At 35.4% G+C, this 22,483-nt stretch overlaps 1 protein-coding gene across 2 annotated transcripts in view; it reads left to right on the plus strand.

The window, feature by feature from the left end:
* The window catches only part of CEP135 (centrosomal protein 135), a 66,121-nt gene extending 51,092 nt beyond the window's left edge, over window positions 1–15,029 (plus strand). For both annotated transcript variants that reach the window (XM_006922515.3, XM_015597592.2), the window contains 5 exons: window positions 4,501–4,710; window positions 5,583–5,785; window positions 6,701–6,805; window positions 8,781–8,902; window positions 13,549–15,029. In XM_006922515.3, coding sequence (XP_006922577.1) covers window positions 4,501–4,710; window positions 5,583–5,785; window positions 6,701–6,805; window positions 8,781–8,902; window positions 13,549–13,553 — 645 coding nt within the window. In that variant the 3' untranslated portion in view covers window positions 13,554–15,029. The remainder of the gene's footprint in view (window positions 1–4,500; window positions 4,711–5,582; window positions 5,786–6,700; window positions 6,806–8,780; window positions 8,903–13,548) is intronic.
* The last annotated feature ends 7,454 nt before the right edge of the window (window positions 15,030–22,483 follow it).

The following is a 22,483-nucleotide window of genomic DNA, read 5'->3' on the forward strand; positions in this document are numbered from 1 at the left end:
TGGCTTGGTGGTGATAAATTCCTTTAGCTTATTTTTGTCTGGGAAGCTCTGTATCTGTTCTTCAACTCTACATGATAGCTTTGCTGGATAAATTATTCTTGGTTGTAGATCCTGGGTCTTCATCCTGTCAAATATTTTTTGTCAAGCGCTTCTGTTCTGCATAGTTTCTTTTGAGAAATCAACTGCCAGTCTTATGGGTTTTCCCTTATAAGTAACTATCTGTTTTTCTCTTGCTGCTTTTAATATTCTTTCTTTGTATTGAACCTTTGGCATTTTAATTATGATGTGTCTTGGTGTGGGCCTCTTTGGATCCCTGAATTTTGGAATTCTCTGAGCTTCCTGGGGTTTTATGTCCATTTCCTTCACTAGGTTAGGGAAGTCGTCCATCACTTCAAACAGATGTTCGACATCTTGATTTTCTTCAGTTATGCCGATCAGACAGATATTTGTCTGTCCCATATAATGGTGTCCCATATATTCCTTAAATTATTTTCATAGTCTTGGCATCTTATCTCTTGCCATTCTGATTGTGTGTCCTTGGCTTTCCCATCCTCTAGGTAGGGCATTTGATTCTTTTCTTTATTCACTTTGTTTATTCTATTTAATATACTTCTCATCTCAGATAATGTGTTTTTCATTTCAGACTGGTTCCCTTTTATAATTTCCATTTCTATTTTTATGTTTTTTATCTCTTTGTTGAAGTTCTCACTGAATTTCTCTACACTTCCCAAAAGTTCATTGAGCATCTTTATAGCCAGTGTTTTGAATCCTGCATCTGTTAGATTACTCGACTCCATTATACCTGGATCTCTGTTCTCTTCTCTCATGTAGTTTCTGCTTCTTTGTCTTCCCATTTTGGCTGCCTGTCCGTATCTGTTTTCTGGTCTTATTAATGTGGATTTGTGAAGTAGTTGTCCAGTGGCACAGTGCTAAGAGGGGTTCAGCTGCAAGCCAAATTTAGCCAAAGCCTCTGCCCCTCCGGGGTCACCTGTTAAGATTCAGCAAGCACTCCACAGATGCTGTGCTTATAATTGCCTCAAAAAAGCCACACTAGAAATGGAGGCCAGCTGCCTCCAGTGTGAGTCTAGGCACTGCTCAGCAAGAAGCGCCTGACTCACTGAGGATACACCTGGATGAGGACACACCTGGATGTGGCTTGGGTGGGGCCACGAGTTGAGGGAGTTGGGGTTTCAGGGAATCCTCTGGGTGGAGTGACTTTTGTTATCCAGTTATCCTGTTATCCATGACATCACAGCTATGGAGGCTCTGTGTCCCGTGCACTGGTAGTGGAGAGGGTTCAACAAAGAACAATGGATACTGCTGGCACTTCTGTACAGAGTGAGTCTCCCCTCGGCCCTCACTCGGACAGTGTCTCCCTGTAAGTCCCTGGTGCCCCCTGCACGCAGCCCAGTCGGCTCTGACGCTCTGATCAAGCAGGTCCTTCACCACGAAAATCTGCTCGCAGATGCGGGCCCTTTAAGAGACGTCTGCCGCGGCGGATGCCGCAGCCTTCCTCCCACTCAGCTGCTCAAGACTCGGCAGCCCCGCATCCTCGCCCCGTTCTACCTTCTTCTGTTGCAGGGTGATTGATTTCTTGTGCTTCTCTCTAGTTGTATGGCTTGTTTATCTAGATCTCAGGTGATTTTTTCTTGCTGCTACTCCTTGTTTCTATCACAGCTTTGATTTTGGTCTCTAGAGGGATGAATAGAGCTTCTATCATCTACACAATTTCCCTCCCCCTGCATTTTTTTAATGATTAGTGATATTGAGCATCTTTTGCTGTGTTTATTGGCCATTTGTGTATTTTCTTTGGAGAAACATCTATTCAGATCCTTTGCCCATTTTTTAATTGGGTGTTTTTTTGTTTTTGAATTGTAGGAATTATTTGTGTATTCTAGATATTAATCCCTATGTGTTTTGTATTTTCTCCCATACCGTGGGTTGCCTTTCACTCAGTTTTATCCTTTGACACATAAAAATTTTTAATTTTGATGAGGTCTAGTTTCTTTACTTTTATTCTTGTTACATGTATTTTTGGTGTCATATTCAAGAAATCATTGCTGCATACAATATCATGAAGCTTTTCCTCTATGTTCTGAGAGTCGTTATAAGTTTTAGCGCTTATGTTGAGATCTTTGATCCATCTTGAGTTAATTTTTGTATATGATATAATGTAGAGGCCAACTTTATTCTTTTGCATGTTGGTTTAAATAAACTCGTCATAAAGATAGTCTAATAAAAATCTCCTAATAAAAATTTGAATTCAATTAAAATATAGGGACATTTAAGTTACATTAATATAGAGTGGTTGGCTATTAGTTTGTTTTTTTTTGTTATAATGGTGTAGTCTTCATAATTTAGGAGAAAGTGTTGATTATCTGTGGTGCGTAGATATATTTAAATCCTAATCCCAGTACCTGTGAATATGACCTTCTTTGGAAATAGTGTCTTTGTAGATAAAATCAAATTAAAGTAAGGTCATACTAGATTAGGGTGGACCCTGATAACTGGTGTCCTTATAAAATGAGGGAGATTTAAATATAGAAGACACAGGGAAGAACGCCATATGAAGATAGAGCCAGAGATTGGAGTTATGTCTGCTAAGTCAAAGAATGCCAAGGATTGCCAGTATCCACCAGAAACTGGGAGAGAGATATGAAATAGATTCTTCCTCAGAAATTCCAGAAAGAAGCAATCCTACCAATACCTGGATTTCAGACTTAAAACCTCCAGAACTATGTGAGAACAAATTTCTGCTTATTTGGAAATAGGGCTTTGTGGGTGTATTGAAGTTGAAATGAGATTATACTGGACTAGTTGTGTCCTTATAAGGTAAGAGAAATCTGGACACAGAAGACACAAGAGAAAATACCAGGTAAAGATAAAGGCAGAGATTGGAGTGATATGTCTACAAAGCAAGGAACGCCGAGGATTGCCAGCAACCACCAGAAGATGGGAGAGAGGCATAGAACAAATTCTCCTTTGGAACCTCTAGAAGAAGCCAACTCTGTCGACATCTAAAGTTCAGACTTGTAACCTCTAGAATTGTGAGAGAATAAATTTCTATTATTAAATATTGGAGAGGATGCCGAGAAAAAGGAACCCTCACACACTGCTGGTGGGACTGCAAATTGGTACAGCCACTATGGAAAACAGTATGGAGGTTCCTCAAAAAGCTAAGAATTGATCTGCCATATGATCCAGCACAGCAATCCCACTACTGGGTACAAATGTACCCCAAAGACTTGAAAACTCATATCCAAAAAGATATTTGCACACCAATGTTCATAGCAGCATTATTCACAGTGGCCAGGACATGGAAGCAATTGAAGTGTCCTAAAATAGATGATTGGCTAAAGAAGCTGTGGTACATATATACAATGGAATATTACTCAGCCATAAGAAGAGACGAAATACTGCCATTTGCAACAACCTGGATGGACCTTGAGATCATCATGCTAAGTGAAATAAACGACACAAAAAGTTGAAAATCACATAATATCACTTATATGTGGGATATAAACCTGAAAGCAACAAATGAACAGGACAAACAGAGACTCATGGACATGGACTATAGGCTAGTGGTTACCAGAAGTTGAGGGGAGAGGGGGAAAGGTAAAGGGTCAAATATGTGGTGACAAAGAAATCTAACTATGGGAGGTGAATACACAATATATATTGTGTGTAAATATATATATGCCTTACTGTGAAAGTGTATAGTTGAAATTTATTGGATTTCATTAACCAATGTCACCATAAAAAATAAATAAATAATTTCCACTGTTAAAAGCCACCCCATAATTTGCAGTAATTTTTTTTAATGGTGGGTTTTAATGTTGATTAATTTCAGTAAAACCTGCTCAAATTTTAATTTTTAAGTGTGGAATTCTTCCTAAACTCTAGAAGTAGAGTTTAAATCAATTTGTATTTATCACTCACAATTTAAATTATGAGAAATTTAAAATGTGAATTATTCTAAGAAAAATATCAGTATTTCAAACTTTGCTCATTATTTCAGTTATTAAAATCTCAAAGTAGTGTATTATTAAATTTAATTTAAATATGAGTTTAGGTATTCAGTTTTAAAGCAAACTTCAACTTTAAAATTCAGAGTTTAACTAAAGATAGTTGATAAGTGATAAGTATCTAATTTACTTTTTCTTGAAAAGGCATTATTATAAGCAAGAAAATTTATAAAGGAAAAATTTAATATAATTTCAGAGATCTCTCATTCACAACATCTTAAAACAATAACCATCTTGCATCTTCTAAATATATCTGAAGTACTTAGTTACCATGATTAATAATTATACAAAGTTCATTTTGTTAAGCATTAAATAGGCATTCTATAAATAGCAGGCAGCTACTCGAGAGTATCTTAAAATATGCCAAAATTGGCTCCTATATTTTTGTAAAGTGAGATTGTAGCTGCACAGATTTAAGCCTTTAAAATTGTTGGGTTACTTTAGTTTTTTACCTGTTTCTCTTTTCTGTTTTTAGCACATAAATGCACACCATGCATATGAATCTCAGATCTCCTCAATGGCAAAAGCTGTATCTAGATTAGAAGAAGAGCTGAGACATCAAGAAGATGAAAAAGCAGCAGTATTCAATGATTTGTCATCTCTTAGAGAACTTTGTATTAAGCTTGATTCAGGCAAAGATATTTTGACCCAACAGTTGAATTCCAAAAGCCTTGAATTTGAGAGGGTAAGAACTTAAAAGATATTGTTGTAGCACATTGTTTTATTAAGCCCTACTCTGTTTTACTTTATCATTCACTACCCAATGTGTTTGTTCCTCTTTGGAGTAGTTACGGTTGGCTACAGGATTTTGACAACTAAATTTGACTACTAGATTCTTTGCCAAGATTTCTCTGGCAAACGTCATGATGAAATTAGGTGCTGTCTGTTTTAGAGTAGATGGGTATTTAGGAGAATATGAGTCTTCTTCTAAATACAGAATAGGAGCATATCTCAGTACATTCTTTCTCTGTTTAAAGGTAGGACTGAAATGAAGGATTGAGCAGTTCTTTGCTTTCCAAGTAAAATATTTTTCCTGATAAAAATCTCAAGGCATTTTAATCTTACTAAATTTTAGAAGTCTAGGTAACTGGAGCTTCTCATTCACAAACTGAAGCATTACTTTAAATAACCCAGTGTGTGTTTTTAAAAATGGATGTTTTCAGTTTTCACTCACTTGGTAGCATTTTTATTTTCGGGTACTGAGAAGCTCCAGTACTGGCTTGACTAGTCAAGAGGACAGAGATTTAATAGACCGGAATGGCCTCCTTGCTGAGAGGGTGGCTGTATTTTAGGATTTTATGTTGATGACCCTCTCCTGACAAGGTAGTACTAGAGAAAACTATTTGAGGGTTAGAGTAGGTCTTATACCAAATTAAGCCCTTAGAAAAATGGCAAAGATTATTTTGAAAATAAAATGTTTTTCTTACACTTAAAAAAGCAATTCAGAATCTTTATCCAGTACTCAAAATGAAGGAACTGATGTATGTATCTCTCTGCAGATAATTTTTCAGAAGTCTGAAATTGTACTGAAGTAATCTTATTTTGTTTTTCCTGTAGGTAGTGGTGGAATTAGAAAATATAAAATCAGAATCAGAGCTATTAAAAAAACAACTGTCGAGTGAGAGACTTACAATTAAAAACCTTGAATCATTGTTGGCTACAAATAGAGATAAAGAATTTCATTCTCATTTAACCTCCCACGAGAAAGATACAGAAATTCAGCTACTTAAAGAGAAGTTAACCCTTTCAGAAAGCAAATTGTAAGTGTCATAAATCATTCTATGTGAAGAAAATAGCTTGTCAAAAATAATTTTCAATCTGGGTAAATTTTTGTAGATTCATAACATAAAAAAATGAGGTTTAAAAGTCACTGGAGGAACAAAAAATATATTTTTTCAGTTTTCGTGGGGAGAGGAGGATATGAGTGCGAAGGGTTGTATAAAACCAAAATATTTTACTTATGTGGCTGCTGCTTTTGGAAATTCAAGAGTTTAGTCCAGAAGATACATCATGCTTAGAGATGTGGATTTTTATATCTTCACCACAGAGGTGGTTCCTATGGAAGTGAATTATTGAACTTTAGAAAAATGGCCAAATTTGAGGAAGGAAGAGAGGAATCAGTAAACGAGAGCATTTCAGAATGAGAGAGTTGGCGTGTCTCATGCTGTGGATTACGAAAAAGATTTCGAAAAAGCTATGCAATTTGACCCTCATAAGTGTACTGATAACCTTTTATGAGCTTGATGAGGTGTCTTTTAGAATGGAGAGGTTTGGACGTATTTGTTGGAAGAGGGAAGGAAACCCAGAGTAGGTAGTACAAGTGGAATAATTAATGTTTAAAAGTTAGAAATATTCTCTTTCTGCGGCAGGAGTCAAGAAAGAGCCAGTGAAGATACTTTACATCTTGAGGCTACAATTCATGTCTTGTTCAAATTTGTATCTCCAGAATCTCTTCAGTGCCTAGCACGTACTGGAGGCTGAGTAAATGTTTATTAAATAAATGAGATGAATGGGAAAATGTTGTGATCGAAGCTCCAGAAGCTTAGAAAATTACTGTTGAAAAGTCTTGATCTTCTCTTTTTTTCATCTTTACATGTCAATACATATTAATAAGAGAAACAAAAATCCATACCACTTGACTCTTATTTCTTTAATTAATAAAATTTGTTTTTAAGAACTAGTCAAAGCCGAGAAAACACCATGCTTCGGGCTAAAGTGGCACAATTACAAACAGATCATGATGCTCTAAAAAGGCAGATTTCAACTGAAAGATATGAACGGTAAGAAAATGTTTAGCATTGGACAATGTTTTTATGTATTTCCTATCCTATTCCAAAAAGGATTTAATATGGCTTACAAATAGCAAGCATTTTTTTTAACATTAATAGATAAAATAAATTTGGTAATTCTTCCTGAAAAGGCAACAGATGTTGTGGAAGATAATATCCCCACAGTAAATAAAGTAGCAAGTATCATATAAATGTTTCCTATAGCCTTCCTCAAGGCAAAATTGGGGCATTATTTTAAAGTCTATAGTTAGGAGCTATCAACAGGCTAGTAAGGATTCTACAAGAGCCCAAGATAATATGGTCCATCAAAAAGTGATGATGCTAACTATTATAAGTGCATTTAACAAATATGTACCAGGTACTATATACATATCTGATAATCCTACTAATAATCTTTTATTATGCCTATATTATAGGAAACTGAGGTGACACAAATAATAAATAGCAGAGTCAAGACTAAAATCTAGGCAGGTCTGTAATGTTAAAGCCTGTGCTCATAACCTCTACAATATATTCTCTGCAGTTTAGTAATTTTCATACTCTTATATTTTGGTTCATTTTCTCTATTATGTTGAAAATTTTAATCCCCCAAACAGAATTTGTTGGGAATTCAATGTTTATGATTTCAATGAGAACTGAAACCTGAGATTGCATCAGTGTCATGAAAGCAGTGTTGTTAATCTCATGTAATTTAGAAGATTTAGTTTCTGAATGTGCTAAACTGTACATATGTAACATTTCCATTTCTTAATGATAAATTCTTTCGGTTCAAGGGTCCCAAATCAAGCTCTCCATTGCCCAAGAGACCCCATTAATTTCTCTCCTTTTTCCTTGCCCAGGTCCTCAAAGAAACCTTGACCCACATGACTGTATCTTTCCTTTTCCTTAGCATCAAACTAGATCATGCATTCTTTTTAAATTAATTTTTTTATTTTAAATTAATTTTAAAATTTTAAATTAATTTTTATTAGGGCAACATTGGTTAACAAACTCCAGTAAGTTTCAGGTATACAGTTTAATATATATCAGTCATTGTGTGTTTACCTCCCGTAGTTAGATTTCTTTCTGTCACCACATATTTGACCCCTTTTATCCCATCTACCTTCCCCCTCCCACCTCTTCCCCTACCCTCTGGAAACCACTAATCTGTGGTCCATGTGTCTGTTCTTCCTGTTCATTTGTTGCTTTTAGGTTTGTTTCCCACACTCTCTCTTCCTCCAAGAGCCAATTTTGTCCCCTGGAGTGGTGGTATTGTCCCTTTAACCACCCCAGAGGACAAAATTGGTTTTTGGAGGAAGAGACAGTGGCAAAAAAAACCTTAGGTATCACAATGATTTATGGCCCTCTAAAGAGCTACAATATGTAAACAATGTACCTATGTATTAAAATTTCACGGGAGTGGGAGTATAACTTTGGGGTCAAATGTCTAAAGTTTCTTTAGGGGAATAATAGTGATAAAAAAGTTTGTGAAACACCCAAGTAGGTAGAAATCTTAGATACTGAAGAAAGAGCTCAAGGCAGAAAAAGTCTAGGCCAGAGACTGAGTAGCCCACAGAGGAGTGGTAACACAGTCCCCGTGCTTTGTGGGGCAGACCCAGACCCAGACACAGGGAAGGAAAGCATAACCGAGAGAATGGATTATTTCACTTCACACATTTAGGAGTTTTGAGGCAGGAAAAGGGAAGAGGGCTGCATTTATGTGCAAGAAGAGGTGGGAAAGGAAGGGGCAGAGGGAAGAACCATTCACCTTTGAAAATCTGTATTCAGAAGGACTTTGAAGAATCTCTTATAATACATATTCCTTTGAAATCTTTTATCCACAACTTAAAAATCATATAAGGACATAGGATTTAAATTGAGTAGAAATACTAATTGAGTAGAAATTATTTAATTAATAGTAACAGCATCTTATATTTGTATACTACTTTTTGGTGTAATCTCTTATTTATTTTATCTTTATTGACAGAGAACGAGCAGTCCAAGAGATGCGTCGACATGGTCTTCCCACACCACCGCTTAGTTCTACTCTAAGGTCTCCTTCACATTCTCCTGAACATATAAACATATATACAGATAATTATCAGAAAGGTATGTATGTAACACCAAGGACCAAAAAAACTAATCTATGGTTAAAATTCATAAAGTAGTTTACTGTGTGCAGGGAGGGGAGATTGCCTTTCTGACCACTTTTGGTTGGAGTAATGGAATGCTGTGGTGATGGTTACACAGGTATACACAATTGTAAAAACTCATTGAACTGAACATTTACGATCCATGCATTTTATTGTACATAAATTATACCTCGATTAAAAAAGAGAATACAGCCACAACAACACATTAAATGACAATATGAGATATTGCAGGGTAATCTTTGATGAAATGCCAAATTCAAGGTACAAATGATAGATGTCAGTTCTTTTAGACAAAGATAGAGAATAGGGAATGTGTGTGGCACAGTAGACTGAATCTGACAGGAATGGTAGGTTGTTGGGGAATAATGAGGAAGAAAGGCATGGAAGGTAGAATGGGATATACAGAATTATTGAATGTGAGGCTAAATTAGAGATTGTAGACTTTATTTTGTAAGTTAAGGGGAGCCACTGAAGGTCCACTTGCGTATAGGATGAGCTCGAGGGAGGGGTTAAGATGAAAGAACTGTTCCTGGTAGGTTAAATTCATAACTGTATTCGGGCCTTATTGGGGAGGGTAGGAACCAGAGGCAGGGAGACCAGAAAGAGATATGGACTGAAGAGTCTAATTAGTTCAGGATCATTATAATAATATTGAAAGGACACATTTTAAAAAAATAAATTATGCATACTGAAAAGTGCCATGTCATCGTATGCAGCTCAGTGAATTTTCACAAACTGAACACGCTCACCTATGTATTCTGCACCTAGATCAAGAAACAAAACATTACCTCTCTTGGGCTCCCTTCAGGTCATAAGCTTAGCTGTAAAAGTAACTGTCCTAACTATTAAAAGCATGTGTTTCTTTTGCCTGTTTTTTGACATTCTATAAGTGAAATCATACATTTCTGGCTTCTTTTTCTCAACAGTACATTTGTGAGATTCTTCCTTACTGTTGTGTGTACTTGTAGATTGTTGTCTTGTTGCTGCATAGTATTCCATTATTTGAACTAAACACAATCCATTTATTCTATTCTCGATGGGCATTTGGTCATTTCCAGTTCAGGCTATTACAAATAGCATTATGATTAACTCTAGTACCTGTATGTTGGTGAACAGATGTGTGCATTTCTTTTGAATATATACTTAAGAGTGAAATTATCAGGTCACTGGACATGCATGTCCAGTGCTTGTCAGGTCATTGGACATGCAGATGTTTAAGCTTGAGTAGATATGGCAAAACAATTTTCCAGAGGGGTTGTAAAGAGCGAGGACACATTTGACTGAGGAGGAGTCAAAGCATATGCTGATTCATTGGAGGTGGGAATGAATAGGAAAAAGCTTGTGAGACCCAGGATTTGAAATGTTGGTGATTGGAAAATGCAAGCTCATTGACAGAAATAGTAAAGTCAGTTCTTTTAAAAATTATGCATTTCTTTGCTTCCTTTAATAGAAGTACATAGGAGATAAGCATTTCCTCAGTGACTCAGAAGCCTCATTATGAACATTGAATATGTGCTATGCTTTAACATACTGATGCCCCTTGGGTTTATTGGCGTTTGAAGGGCCTTGGTTTGAATGATTCCTGATTGCTGCACTTTGCTTTTGTGTTTGTTTGTTTGTTTGTTTGTTTGAGTAAAATATTTTCCTTCTTTCACTTTGAGGGCCACTTCTCATTGCTGGCTGCAGTCACTGTGTCCTCACAACTTCTAACTGCTGCATTAATTTGAATGCGATTGTATGGAGGTTCAGTTTCTCTTTGTAAAACCTCCTAACAGTTGTGATACAAACATTCTCATGCTCGATTCACAGGTGCATTTTAGATCAAGGATTGGTAAACTAGGTTCTGTGGGCCAAATCCACCCCACTGCCTGTTTTTGTAAACTAAGCTCTGTTGGAGCACAGCCACATCTATTTGTTTACATATTGTATAAGAATGCTTTTCTACAATGACAGAATTAAGTAGTTATGATAGAGACCCTGTGGCCCACAAATCTAATATTTACTATCTGGCCTTTCATATCATGTAGCCTCTGGGATACTCAACAGTATCCCTGTGAGATAACAGCAGTGAAAAAGCACATAATTCTTTAGTGTTTAAAAAAAGGCTTGACTTAGAGACCCCGTGAAAGGGCCTTGGGGACTCCCAAGAATCCCCAGACTATACTTTAAGGATCACTAATGCAGAACATAGTGGATTCCAGCAATCTCTAAAGCTGTGATGAAATAGGTAACATTTTTTAATTGTGATAAAATTTAACACGAGCTTAGCCATCTTAACTGTTTTTAAGTGTATACCTCAGTGGCATTAAATTCTCAATGTTGTGCAACCATCACCACTATTTCCAAAACTTTTTCATCACCCCAAACAGAAACTCTCCATTAAGCAATAACTCTCCAGTCCCCAGACCTCACTTTCCAAGCCCCCGGTATCCTCTAATCTACTTTTTTTTCTGTCTCTATGAATTTTCCTATTTAGATATTCATGTAAGTGAAATTATAGAATATTTGTCCATTTGTGTCTGGCTTATTTCACTTCACATCATGTTTTTAAAGTCCATTTATGTCATAGGTTGTATCAAAACTTGAGTCCTTTTCATACCTGCATAATATTCCCTTGTATGTGTATGCCACATTTTGCTCATTCGTTCATCAGCTGATAGACACCCGGGTTTGTTCACCTAGCTATTATGAATAATGCTGCTATAAACATTGGTGTACAAGTGTCTGTTTTAGTCCTTGTTTTTAAATCTTTGGGGAGTACCTAGGAGTAGAGTTGCTGGATCTTAGGGTCATTCTATGTTTAACTTCTTGAGTACCAGCCAGACTTTTTCCACATGGCTGTTCCATTTTAGATTTCCACTAGGAAAGTAAGGGTTTCAATTTTCCAACACTTGTTATTTTCCAGTTTTAAATTATAGCCATCATAGTAGATGTGGATTAGAAAACTTCTACAACCATTAGCAAATTCCTAGCTTATACTAATAATGTTGTTAATTGGTAACCTATTTCCATTCTTTTTTTCTAAATATTGTTACCGAAACTAATTTTAAGGATTATGTCCATAAGTACTCAGAAATGAATATGAAATATTGGTATCAATTCATATTTAATGTCTCTCTAATAGTTAAAATATATAATCCAATTTTGTTTTTACTTTTTCGATTATATTATATGCTCACTGAAAAAAAAACAATACAAAAGTATGAGAAGGAAGTCAAAATCTTTATTTTTTACATTTTTTTGTGGCAAAATATATGTAACATTAAATTGATCATTTTAACCATTTTTAAGTGTACACATTTACATTAGTGTGCACAAATGATTTCCACCATCCATGTTCAGAACTTATCTTCTCCAACTGAAACTGTACTCATTAAGCATTAACTCCCCATCTTCCCTCCCCTGGCAACCACAATTACAATTTCTGTCTCTGTGAATTTGACCACTCTGTGTACCTCATATAAATGGAATCATACAGTATTTATCCTTTTGTGACTGGCTTATTTCACTTAGCATAATGTTTTCAGGGTTCTTCTATTTTGGAGCATCTGTCAGAATTTCCTTATTGAGGCTAAATAAGATTCCATTATAAGTATATGTTAAATTTTGCTTGTCTATTCGTCAGTTGATGGACATTAGGGTTGCTATTTTGAGAATGCTGCTATGAACATGCATGTACAAATCAAAATCACTTTTAATCCTACAGCCCAGAGAAAATGCCAATTAGTATTTTGTATACTTCATTCTTGTATTTAATTTGTAATAAACATACACACACATAGACATACATTTATAATTCTAATAGAGATCATACTCAAAACAGTTTTTATCCTGTTTTTTTATGTTTTGTTCTTAATGGTTTTCCCCCTTAATATTGTTGTGATTCATGTAATCAAAAGCATTTTCAGAAATACCATTTTAAAATAGTGACCTAATGGTTTATCACATGGAGATTCTGTGATTTATTTAATCATTCTACTTTATTTAATCAATCATTATAGGACATTTAGCTTTTTTCCAATTTTTTTCTCTTATAAATAATGTTTTACATCAGTATTGGACATGTCTAATTATTTCTTCTTAAATATGTCTTCCTAGATGTCGAAAGATATAATTACTTTCTCAATGTCTCCATTGTGGGATTTTTTTCATAGTTTAATGTGTGTGTTTTAATTGGAAGGATGATTAGATAGCACATAAGTTGAAAATATTTGGAAAAATATTTGACTATCCATAACATAATATTTTAAGACTCAGACAACATAATTTCCAGTACTTGTATGTAATTTTAATCTAGACATCAGATTATCCTTTGTTTTAATTTTTCTCAATTAACGTGCTTTATTATTCTAGTCTCTTCACTATGTATCATTCTTTTAGTCCTCATATACTTTGAGGTATTTTGGTAGTTTGAGAGGAATATCTTTTTTAAGTACAGAACAGTACTTCTTAAGTATTAAATATAAATCGATTGTAGGCAAAAGTTTTATTAGAGATTATAATTTCAATTAAAACATTACTGAATTTCAGTGTTTCGTGAATATACTGAGTAATTTGTTATCATTTTTCCATTAACCCATCTTTCTCCTTCCCCCTTTTCAGAATGATGACTTTCAATGAGTTGGCTATACGGATTTTTAAAAGGACAGACAGTAATGATATATTTGAAGTACTTGTTCCTGAAAATCATGAACATTGACACAAATTCTACCTCTGTCAACTTTTACGTAAATCAGTGAATATTTATGTAAAAAATTTGGTTTAAAAGAGCTATATCCATGTGTATATTTTCATACATATGACAGAACAAAGTATGTATTAATAGTGCTGATGTTATATCTGTATTTTTATTATACCTGACTTAAATTACTCTTCAAAGTGTGTTTATATTGTGAATTAATATAATGTATTGTTCACATTATGCTTTAATAATCTTTTTCTTAATGAGTCATGATATATGTATATAAATATTCTTACAGTATTTGTTTTTAAAGTGTGTTTAGTTTTCACGTCTGTGCTTATAACCCCTATCTTTAACATATCCACAAAGGATTATCAACTTTGATGCTGTGCTGTCACACTTTTTTCTTCTAAATGTAAAATTAATTTTTTACCAATTTGTTGTCTATCATTGAGAATATATTCAGGTTTCTTCTTATAATAACAGAGGTCTTAATAAAATAATGACTGCCATATATAATTTGTCATTGCCAACTAGAAGGACTGTGATGGGAAAGATTCATTCGTATCTTATATATAATGTTATATTATTTTGGCTATCACATGGACTCTTCACATAATACAGATTTTATCAAAATCAAACTAAAAGCTGTATTCAGAATTTTATAAAACAATAGAACTGAAATGTGGGACTTTTTTTCAGTCAGTAAAATTTCTCACTGTATTAATGTAAAATTTCAGAGTATAAAAGTATACGGGGTAAATGTAGTAAAGCATTTTGTTAAAATTCCAATATACATTCAATAATATCAAATTTTTGTATCTAAACCTTGTAATTTATCAGTCTTTCAGAATAGTATGTAAACACTGAACTTTGGCATATTAAATAGAAAACAGCTTTTATAGTTAATTCAAAGTGGTAATTTCAAAGAATTTAGATATATACATATATTAATAAAATAACAGTTGTACAAAATAGAATATCAGATAAAAAAACTAATTGTGTTATACACATTTGAAGAAAATCTTATTCTTAATTTCATTATGATTGAAAAAGAACTTTAAAAACTAACATAGGAAAGCGGAGAAGGCCAGTTATTTATGATACATTTTGTTTCCTCCTGTGGTTTAATAAAGTGGAGTTTATGTGTGCATTTGTGTGTACCCGAGGTGAGCAATGCTCTTTTTCTAAAACTTATACACCTTATATGTTCAGGTTATGCCCTTTGCAATAATTCGGTATGTTTTGGGGTATGATGTGGCTTACTTTACCACCATCTTTATAATTTCATGTATTCCATCTCCTTTGTGTGAATTCATGTATTATAGTAAAATACAGGAGAAATGGGACTATTTGAAATGTCATATGGAAAATATTTTTAATAAATATATGTAAATAGGAAGTATTCCCACCTTTTACTCAAAAAGAAGACATGTTTTGTTAGATATTTTAATGTTTTCTATAATTTAATAATGTATACCTTGCCATAATTTTTATTTTTATAACCATGATACTATAATTTTTTAAATTAGTTTTCTTAAAATACTGAATGTTCTGACCTTTTATATATGTTTTTAATTTGTTTTTTAAAAATTTAAATCATGGAGCTTGACATAGATTTTTCAATAAACTTTCCAGTCAATTTATTTTCTCTTTCTTATAATTTTAATAATTTTAGCAATAGTTTTAATTCTAAAATTAAGTATAGTTTATTCAAACTTTATCATGGTAAAATATGCAGAAATCCCTGAATTTAGGTGCCAGGCGCTTTTTTTTAATTGACTTTCTTTCACTTATTTTTAATTAGTTCAAAATATAAGAAACAAAGTTACACTTTCTGTTTTAAATTCATCTACAAAGTAAACAGACTTGTGAGTGTGTGTGTGTGTGCATGTGTACATTTTTCTCTTGCAAATGCTCTTTGTTAAGAACATTAATTCCCATTGACTCTGCCACCTGTTACCTTGACTTATTACAACTTATCACACAACTGATCTCATACCCCTCTTCTCAGTTCTTAGAAAAGTTTAGTACCTGGTTTACTATTTTCTATCATTAACTCTATCATCAGTCTTTTTATGTTGGTATCTTCTTAGGACAGTGGTTACTGAGCAGGCCTGCACATTGGAGTTAGCCTTTAATGAAAAACTGATTTCGAAAACCTACACCAGTCCAAATAAATCAAACTCTGGGAGTGAGGTATGGACTTTTTTTTTTAATGTTCTCTGGATGATTCTAATGTTCAGCCAGGATTTAAAGTGCTAATTAAGAAACTGACTCATCAAATTGATTTCATGACCCACTAATGGGACTCAACCTGTAGTAAAAAACAATGCTGTTGATCTTGTCAATACCTCAAATATCTCGTCTTCAGCCCTCTGATCAATAGGTCACTATTGATCTCCAATTGATTCCATCACCTGTCCCTTGTCTATAAGTCCATTACTCTTTTTCCTTATTATCTAGCACAGACATCAATTTACTTGCATATACACTATATTCTCTTGTCCCTCTGAACTGAAAACTCAAATCTCATATCCAACTACTTCAACTACTCTGCATCTGTACCTAAGAAACTGAATGAACATGAATGGAGAAAAAAACAACCACAATGAGTCTTTTCACTTGAAATTTATGGCCCTGAACATTGAGGGCCCACAGCACTGTGCCAGTCCTTATACATTTTCTTAGTCAATTCACATTTAACCTTTTCCAAAGTATTTTATTTCTCTTTACTCAGACCTCTTATCCTCCCTCCTTCTCTCAGCTTTTTTCATTGAGAAGATGGAAACTTTCTCAATAAACTTTCTCACCCTTCAAGTCTATTAGCAACATATCTGTATCCCTATAACTTTCTTCCCTTCTGTTATAGCATGAACTGTCTCTTACCTCTAGCTATAGTTGTGACCAGTGTTCATTTCTATACTACTCAAAAGGCTCCTGCAATTAACCCCACATTCCTGAGTCATTTTTGCTCTATTGGGCTTGTTGCCACTTGCATACATACCTCCCATTTTTATTTTTTACTTATTTTTTCTAAGTATATTGGGGTAACATTGGTTGATACAATTATATAATTTTCAGGTGTACGTTATAATATGACATCTATATATTGTCCAGTTTCCTTCAGCTGCCATATATTTGATCCCCTTTACCCGCTTCACCCTCCCCCTACTCCCCTATATTTGACCCCCTTTACCCTGTCTACCTCTCCCCCTCTTCCCCACCCCCTACCCTCTGGTAACCACTAGTCCATTGTCCATGTCCCTGAGTCTCTGTTTGTCCTGTTCATTTGTTGCTTTTAGGTTTATATCCCACATATAAGTGATAGCATGTAATTTTCAACTTTTTCTGTCTAGTTTATTTCGCTTAGCGTGATTATCTCAAGGTCCATCCAGGTTGTCGCAAATGGCAGTATTTCATCTCTTCTTATGGCTGAGTAATATTCCATTGTATATATGTGCCACAGCTTCTTTAGCCAATCATCTATTTTAGGACACTTCAATTGCTTCCATGTCCTGGCCACTGTGAATAATGCTGCTATGAACATTGGTGTGCAAATATCTTTTTGGATATGAGTTTTCAAGTCTTTGGGGTACATACCCAGTAGTGGGATTGCTACATCATATGACAGATCAATTCTTAGCTTTTTGAGGAACCTCCACACTGTTTTCCATAGTGGCTGTACCAATTTGCAGTCCCACCAGCAGTGTATGAGGGTTCCTTTTTCTCTGCATCCTCTCCAACATTTGTTATTACTTGTCCTGTTGATTATAGCTATTCTGACAGGTGTGCGATGGTATGTCATTGTGGTTTTGATTTGCATTTCCCTAATAGCAATGTTGAGCGTCTTTTCATATGTTTGTAGGCCATTTGTATGTCCTCTAGGGAGAAGTGTCTGTTCGGGTCCTCTGCCCATTTTTTGACTGGATTGTATGTTTTTTTGTTGTTACTGAGTCATATGAGTTCTTTGTATATTTTGGATATTAGGCCCTCATTGGAGGCATTGCTTGCAAATATATTTTCCCATTGAGATGGTTGTCTTTTTACCTTGTTAATGATTTCTTTTGCTGAGCAGAACCTTTTTAGTATACCTCCCATTTTTAATCTCTCATTTTAAAACCCTCCCGAACCCTACAGTTCCATTTTTTGCACTCTTTATAGCAAAAATTCCCTGAAAAGAGTTTATACTCACTTCATCCCCTCTTTACACCCAGCTTTCCTTGAACTACTCCAATCATGCTTTATTCCCATCATTCCAGTCAAACCATTCTTGACAAGGCATAAACAACCCCATCAAGTATACTTTATTTCCACTATTTTTCACACTTAATATTTCTACTTAGTGCTTTGTTGTTAATGTCCTTATTTGATACTGCTCCTACTTTCCTTTGGGGAATAGTTGGGTACAGATAAAGCTGTAAAATAAATTAGTGTACTTGAAGATAAACGGAGGACTTCTTCCAGAAGGCATCGCAAAAAGAGATTAAAAGTATAAAAGAAAAAAAATACTCATTGTGGAGGATGTGAGCAAGAATGCCAACATCCCGATAATAATGAACCTTAAAAGAGAAATTAGAAATGAGTGTAGAAAATATTTTAAGAAATAATGGAGGTAAACGTCCCCAAATCAAAGAAGGATATAGCCTACAATCTTTATTAAAAGGGCTCAGAGAAAGCCAAGTGGGAGAGAAGGAAAAACCCACTTTTAGACACAATATCAAAGACAAGGACAGAAATTATAAAAGCTTCAGAGAGAGAACAGATCACCAAAAAGGAACAAAGGCAGATTTACATCTGTTGTGGACTGAATGTTTGCCCTGCTCCTCCAATTTCTTTGTGGAAACCCTACTCCCCAATGTGAATATGTTAGGAGGTGGGGCTTTTGTGCTGTATTTAGGTCATAAGAATGGAGACCTCATAACTGAGAATAGTGTCCTTATAAAAGGCGCCCCAGAAAGCTCTCACCTTCTCTGCCATGTGAGGATACAATGAGAAGCAAGCAATCTGTGATGCAGTACAGGGCTCTCACCAGAACCTGAGCATGCTGGCACCTTCATCTTGGGCTGCCAGGCTCCAGAATTGTGAGAAATAAATTTCTATTGCTTATAAGCTCTCAAATCTATGGTAAATAGTTATAGCAGTCCAAACTGACTAAGACAACATTAAACTTCTCAATAGCCACACTGGAAATGAGAGCAACCTAATATTTTTAGAATTTGAAAGAAAATAATTTTGAACCTATTATAGTTATTTATCTATACTGTCATTCATATCGAAGAAATAATAAAAATGATCTTAGGTGTACAAAGTCTCAAGATTTGTTAAGTGAAGATCCATACTGAAAACACGAGGAGGAAGTAATCAAGAAGTATAAAAGATGCTGCAAAAGATGTGTGAATTAAAGATAATCAGATAGCTTGGTAAAGTCTATTATACTAATAAAAAGAGATGGAAAGACAAAAAAAGAAAAAGAGAAAGTATATTCATAAAAATTTAGACCAAAATTTCTTGAATCTGGATTAATACCAGCATGCTGGATGGTGGGGAAGAGAAGAAAAAGAACAAAGGAACATGAGAAGAGGTAATATACTTGCCTTGTTGGGAAAAGATGCCAATTTTGATGCAAAAAGCAAGGAGAAAGAACACAAATATGAATCTTAAGAGCAACTATCATAATGATATAATATAGAACTTTATTCTTACCAGGCACTATTCTGAGAACCTCACATATATTATTAACTCATTTAATTCCCACAACAACCATATTCTCATATTCTCATTTTACAGATGAGGGCACAGGCAAGACATATCCACGGACATATAACTAGTAATGGTGCTGTCGCTTTTAGTTAATTTTTAAGGTTACTTAACATTTAAACCAACAGAAGAAAACTTGATCTTTCTAATGGAAAGCAGGGAAAGTGAAAAAAATTAAAATACAGTAGATGGAAGATATGAAACAAGATGGCAGAAATAAATCTTTAAGGGTAACCACAATAAATATATAAATGAATAAAACATCAATTAAACAAGAGTCAGATTGGATTTTTAAACAATATGTCAAATACAAGAAAATGTACTTAAATAGCATTATTCGTGGTGGCCAAGACATGGAAACAACTGAAGTGCTCTGTGATAGATGATTGGATAAAGAAGATGTGGTACATATATACAATGGAATGTTACTCAGCCATATGATGAAATACTGCCATTTGTGACAACATGGCTAGATCTTGAAATAATCATGCTAAGCAAAATAAGTCAGAAAAAATTGAGAACCACATCATTTCACTCCTATGTGGGATATAAAACTGAAAGCAACAAAAGAACAAGACAGAGACTCATGGACAACAGTTCAGTGGTTACCAGAGGGAAGGTGGGGAGGAAAGGAAGATAAGGGCAAAAGGGTTCAAATATATGGTGACAGAAGGAAATTTAACTTTGAGAGGTGAACACACAATGCAATATTCACATGATGTATTAGCAAATTGTACACTTGAAACCTTTGATTTTATTAACCAATGTCACCCCAATAAATTTGTTTAAAGGCACAGTATGGAAATAAAAGGACAGGAAAAGATGCACCAGGCAAATGGGGACCAAAAAGCTAGAGTACTAATCTTATTATCTAACAAGATAATATTTTAGGGCAACAGGAAAAAAAAGGTATATACTAGTGAACAAGACAAAGAATAATAGAACAAGATGATATAGCCATCATAAAGACATCTCTCAAGGTTACTCACTGCAAATACAATGCTGAGAAATGTCTTGAGTAAAGATGGATCGGGATATTGCATTCTTGGCAAATCCAAAACAAGAATGTAGAGGATGCTTAGGGTTCATAGCAAATTGCCTCTCCCAAGGATAATGCATCCCTTAACCCTATAGATTCTTAGCCAAACTTGAGTTTTCATATAAGTGGACCTCTCCATTGGCCACCTTGCTTAATCTGACTAACTGAGGCTGGGACCAAACCTGTTCAATTTGTCTCATATAGCATTAATGCTGATATTAATAGGATTCCAACCAGCAGGAAGAAGTTTATCAGCAATGCTGACCTCAGTCATCGCTGCCAGGTTTTCAGACACAGCCAACTGTGAGTAACCATCATGGGAGTGCTGGATATTATTTTAGACATCCAGGATGTAGTCTAAAGCCAATCTGTTGTTATCCATTATGATTCATGCAATTTAGACTGACCTGCTAATTTGTGGTATCATTGCCAGTGAGATAATAGATGAGCAAAAAGGAACCCTCGTCCATAATGCAGAGATAGTCCATGGCCATCTCTCCCTCACATACAAACAGAGAGACCGAGGGGCCACAGTTTGAGGCTTGATACTAAACTTGATTTGGATCATCAGGTTTGGTTAAGAAATTTGGGCCATGTCACCAAATAGTTACAGCCTTGCTAGCCATACGTGGCATAGCCCAAGCCTGCTCAACAGTTAGAAGCATATGAATTTGAATCAATCAGATTTTTAAAAGGTTGTGGTCTGTGTGTTTGTATATGTGCAAGGCAGAGTCCATGTTGCGAAGCTGCCGGTGACAGCACTGACATAGCAAAGTGATTCAAGAGCAGCCACGTCCACATGAGTTTTTTGGTCTTCATAGCATGTGGACAAGGATGACAGATACAGCAGGCAGTCGAATTGCCAGCCACTGCAGTGTCTTGACTCTGGCAGACCATATGATTTTTTTTTTTTTTTTTTTTTTTTTGCCAGGCTGCAATGTAGGCTCTTTGTAGAGGAGGACAAAGAGAGCATTCATTGCTATTGTTTTGGGCCCTGCTCAAAGAATGCTGGTTTGCGGATTAGCTGAAATCAAGGACCAAATAGTTTGCCCAAGAAAGGTGCCTACTGTCTCCAGTTCCCCCAAAAGTCCAACAAGAAGCTGAACCTTCTTTTTGGTGGTAGGGGCCCAAGATACAGGACTTTTTCCTAGAGTGCCATAGGAATTGATTGCTGTGATTCTGCCCACATAGTTCAAAGAAACTTGGTAAGCAGGCCACGCCTGCTGCTGTAAGTGTGATAGGGGCCTTGAGACAGAGGTTTCTGACTTGCCACCAATAGGACATCATCTATAGGGTGAAAACTTTGAAGTCAGAGAATTGAGCCACACATGCTAAATCCTGGCTCACCCACTTGTAACGAATGGCAGGGAGTCTGTCCCACTTAGCACGTGTCTACTTTCAGCTCTTCCCTGGCTGAGATAATCACCTCTGACAGTTATGGGAGGGAAGTATTAGCATATAACACTGCAATTCCTACTATTCTTTCAGAAGTAGGACGGTACATTGGATTAGTCCAAAAGGTCCTACCCATAATGTCATATGAAATTCTCTTCCCCCATTCAGAACCTTCCCCAAATCAGTTAAATCTGAACACTATCAGGCCAGGTAGGATGGTGATTGGGTGCCTAAATCTAAAGGAGCCATAGAAATTTGAGTCCCTTCCCTCCCTGAAGTTCTCTAGTATGTTTGTGCAAAGTCTGTGTGGCTGCCAGTCTTCTTGGGCAACAAGAAGACCTTGACCCAATCATTTGGTTTCTTAAAGTAGCAGGATTTTCCTGAGGTCAGGAAAGAGGAGGAGGGAGAGATCAGAGGTCATAGAAGGAGAGAGCAGCTCCTCCCCGGTTAGCAAAGCTTTGCATTTACTCAACTAAATGAAATCAATATTCTGTATCTTTACTGCTGACACCATTTATTTTAGCTTTGAAGACTTCTTGACACAACAGTCATAGTCATATTGTCTTTTGACTGGGCTCCCAGAACTTGCTGCCCCATTGTCATGACATTCTCTTCTTATCCCATCTGAGAAAACTATTCAAACAGCTTGTTTCAATTCTACC

The sequence above is a fragment of the Pteropus alecto genome, unplaced genomic scaffold (genome assembly GCF_000325575.1).
Source record: "Pteropus alecto unplaced genomic scaffold, ASM32557v1 scaffold57, whole genome shotgun sequence".
Classification (NCBI taxonomy): domain Eukaryota; kingdom Metazoa; phylum Chordata; class Mammalia; order Chiroptera; family Pteropodidae; genus Pteropus; species Pteropus alecto.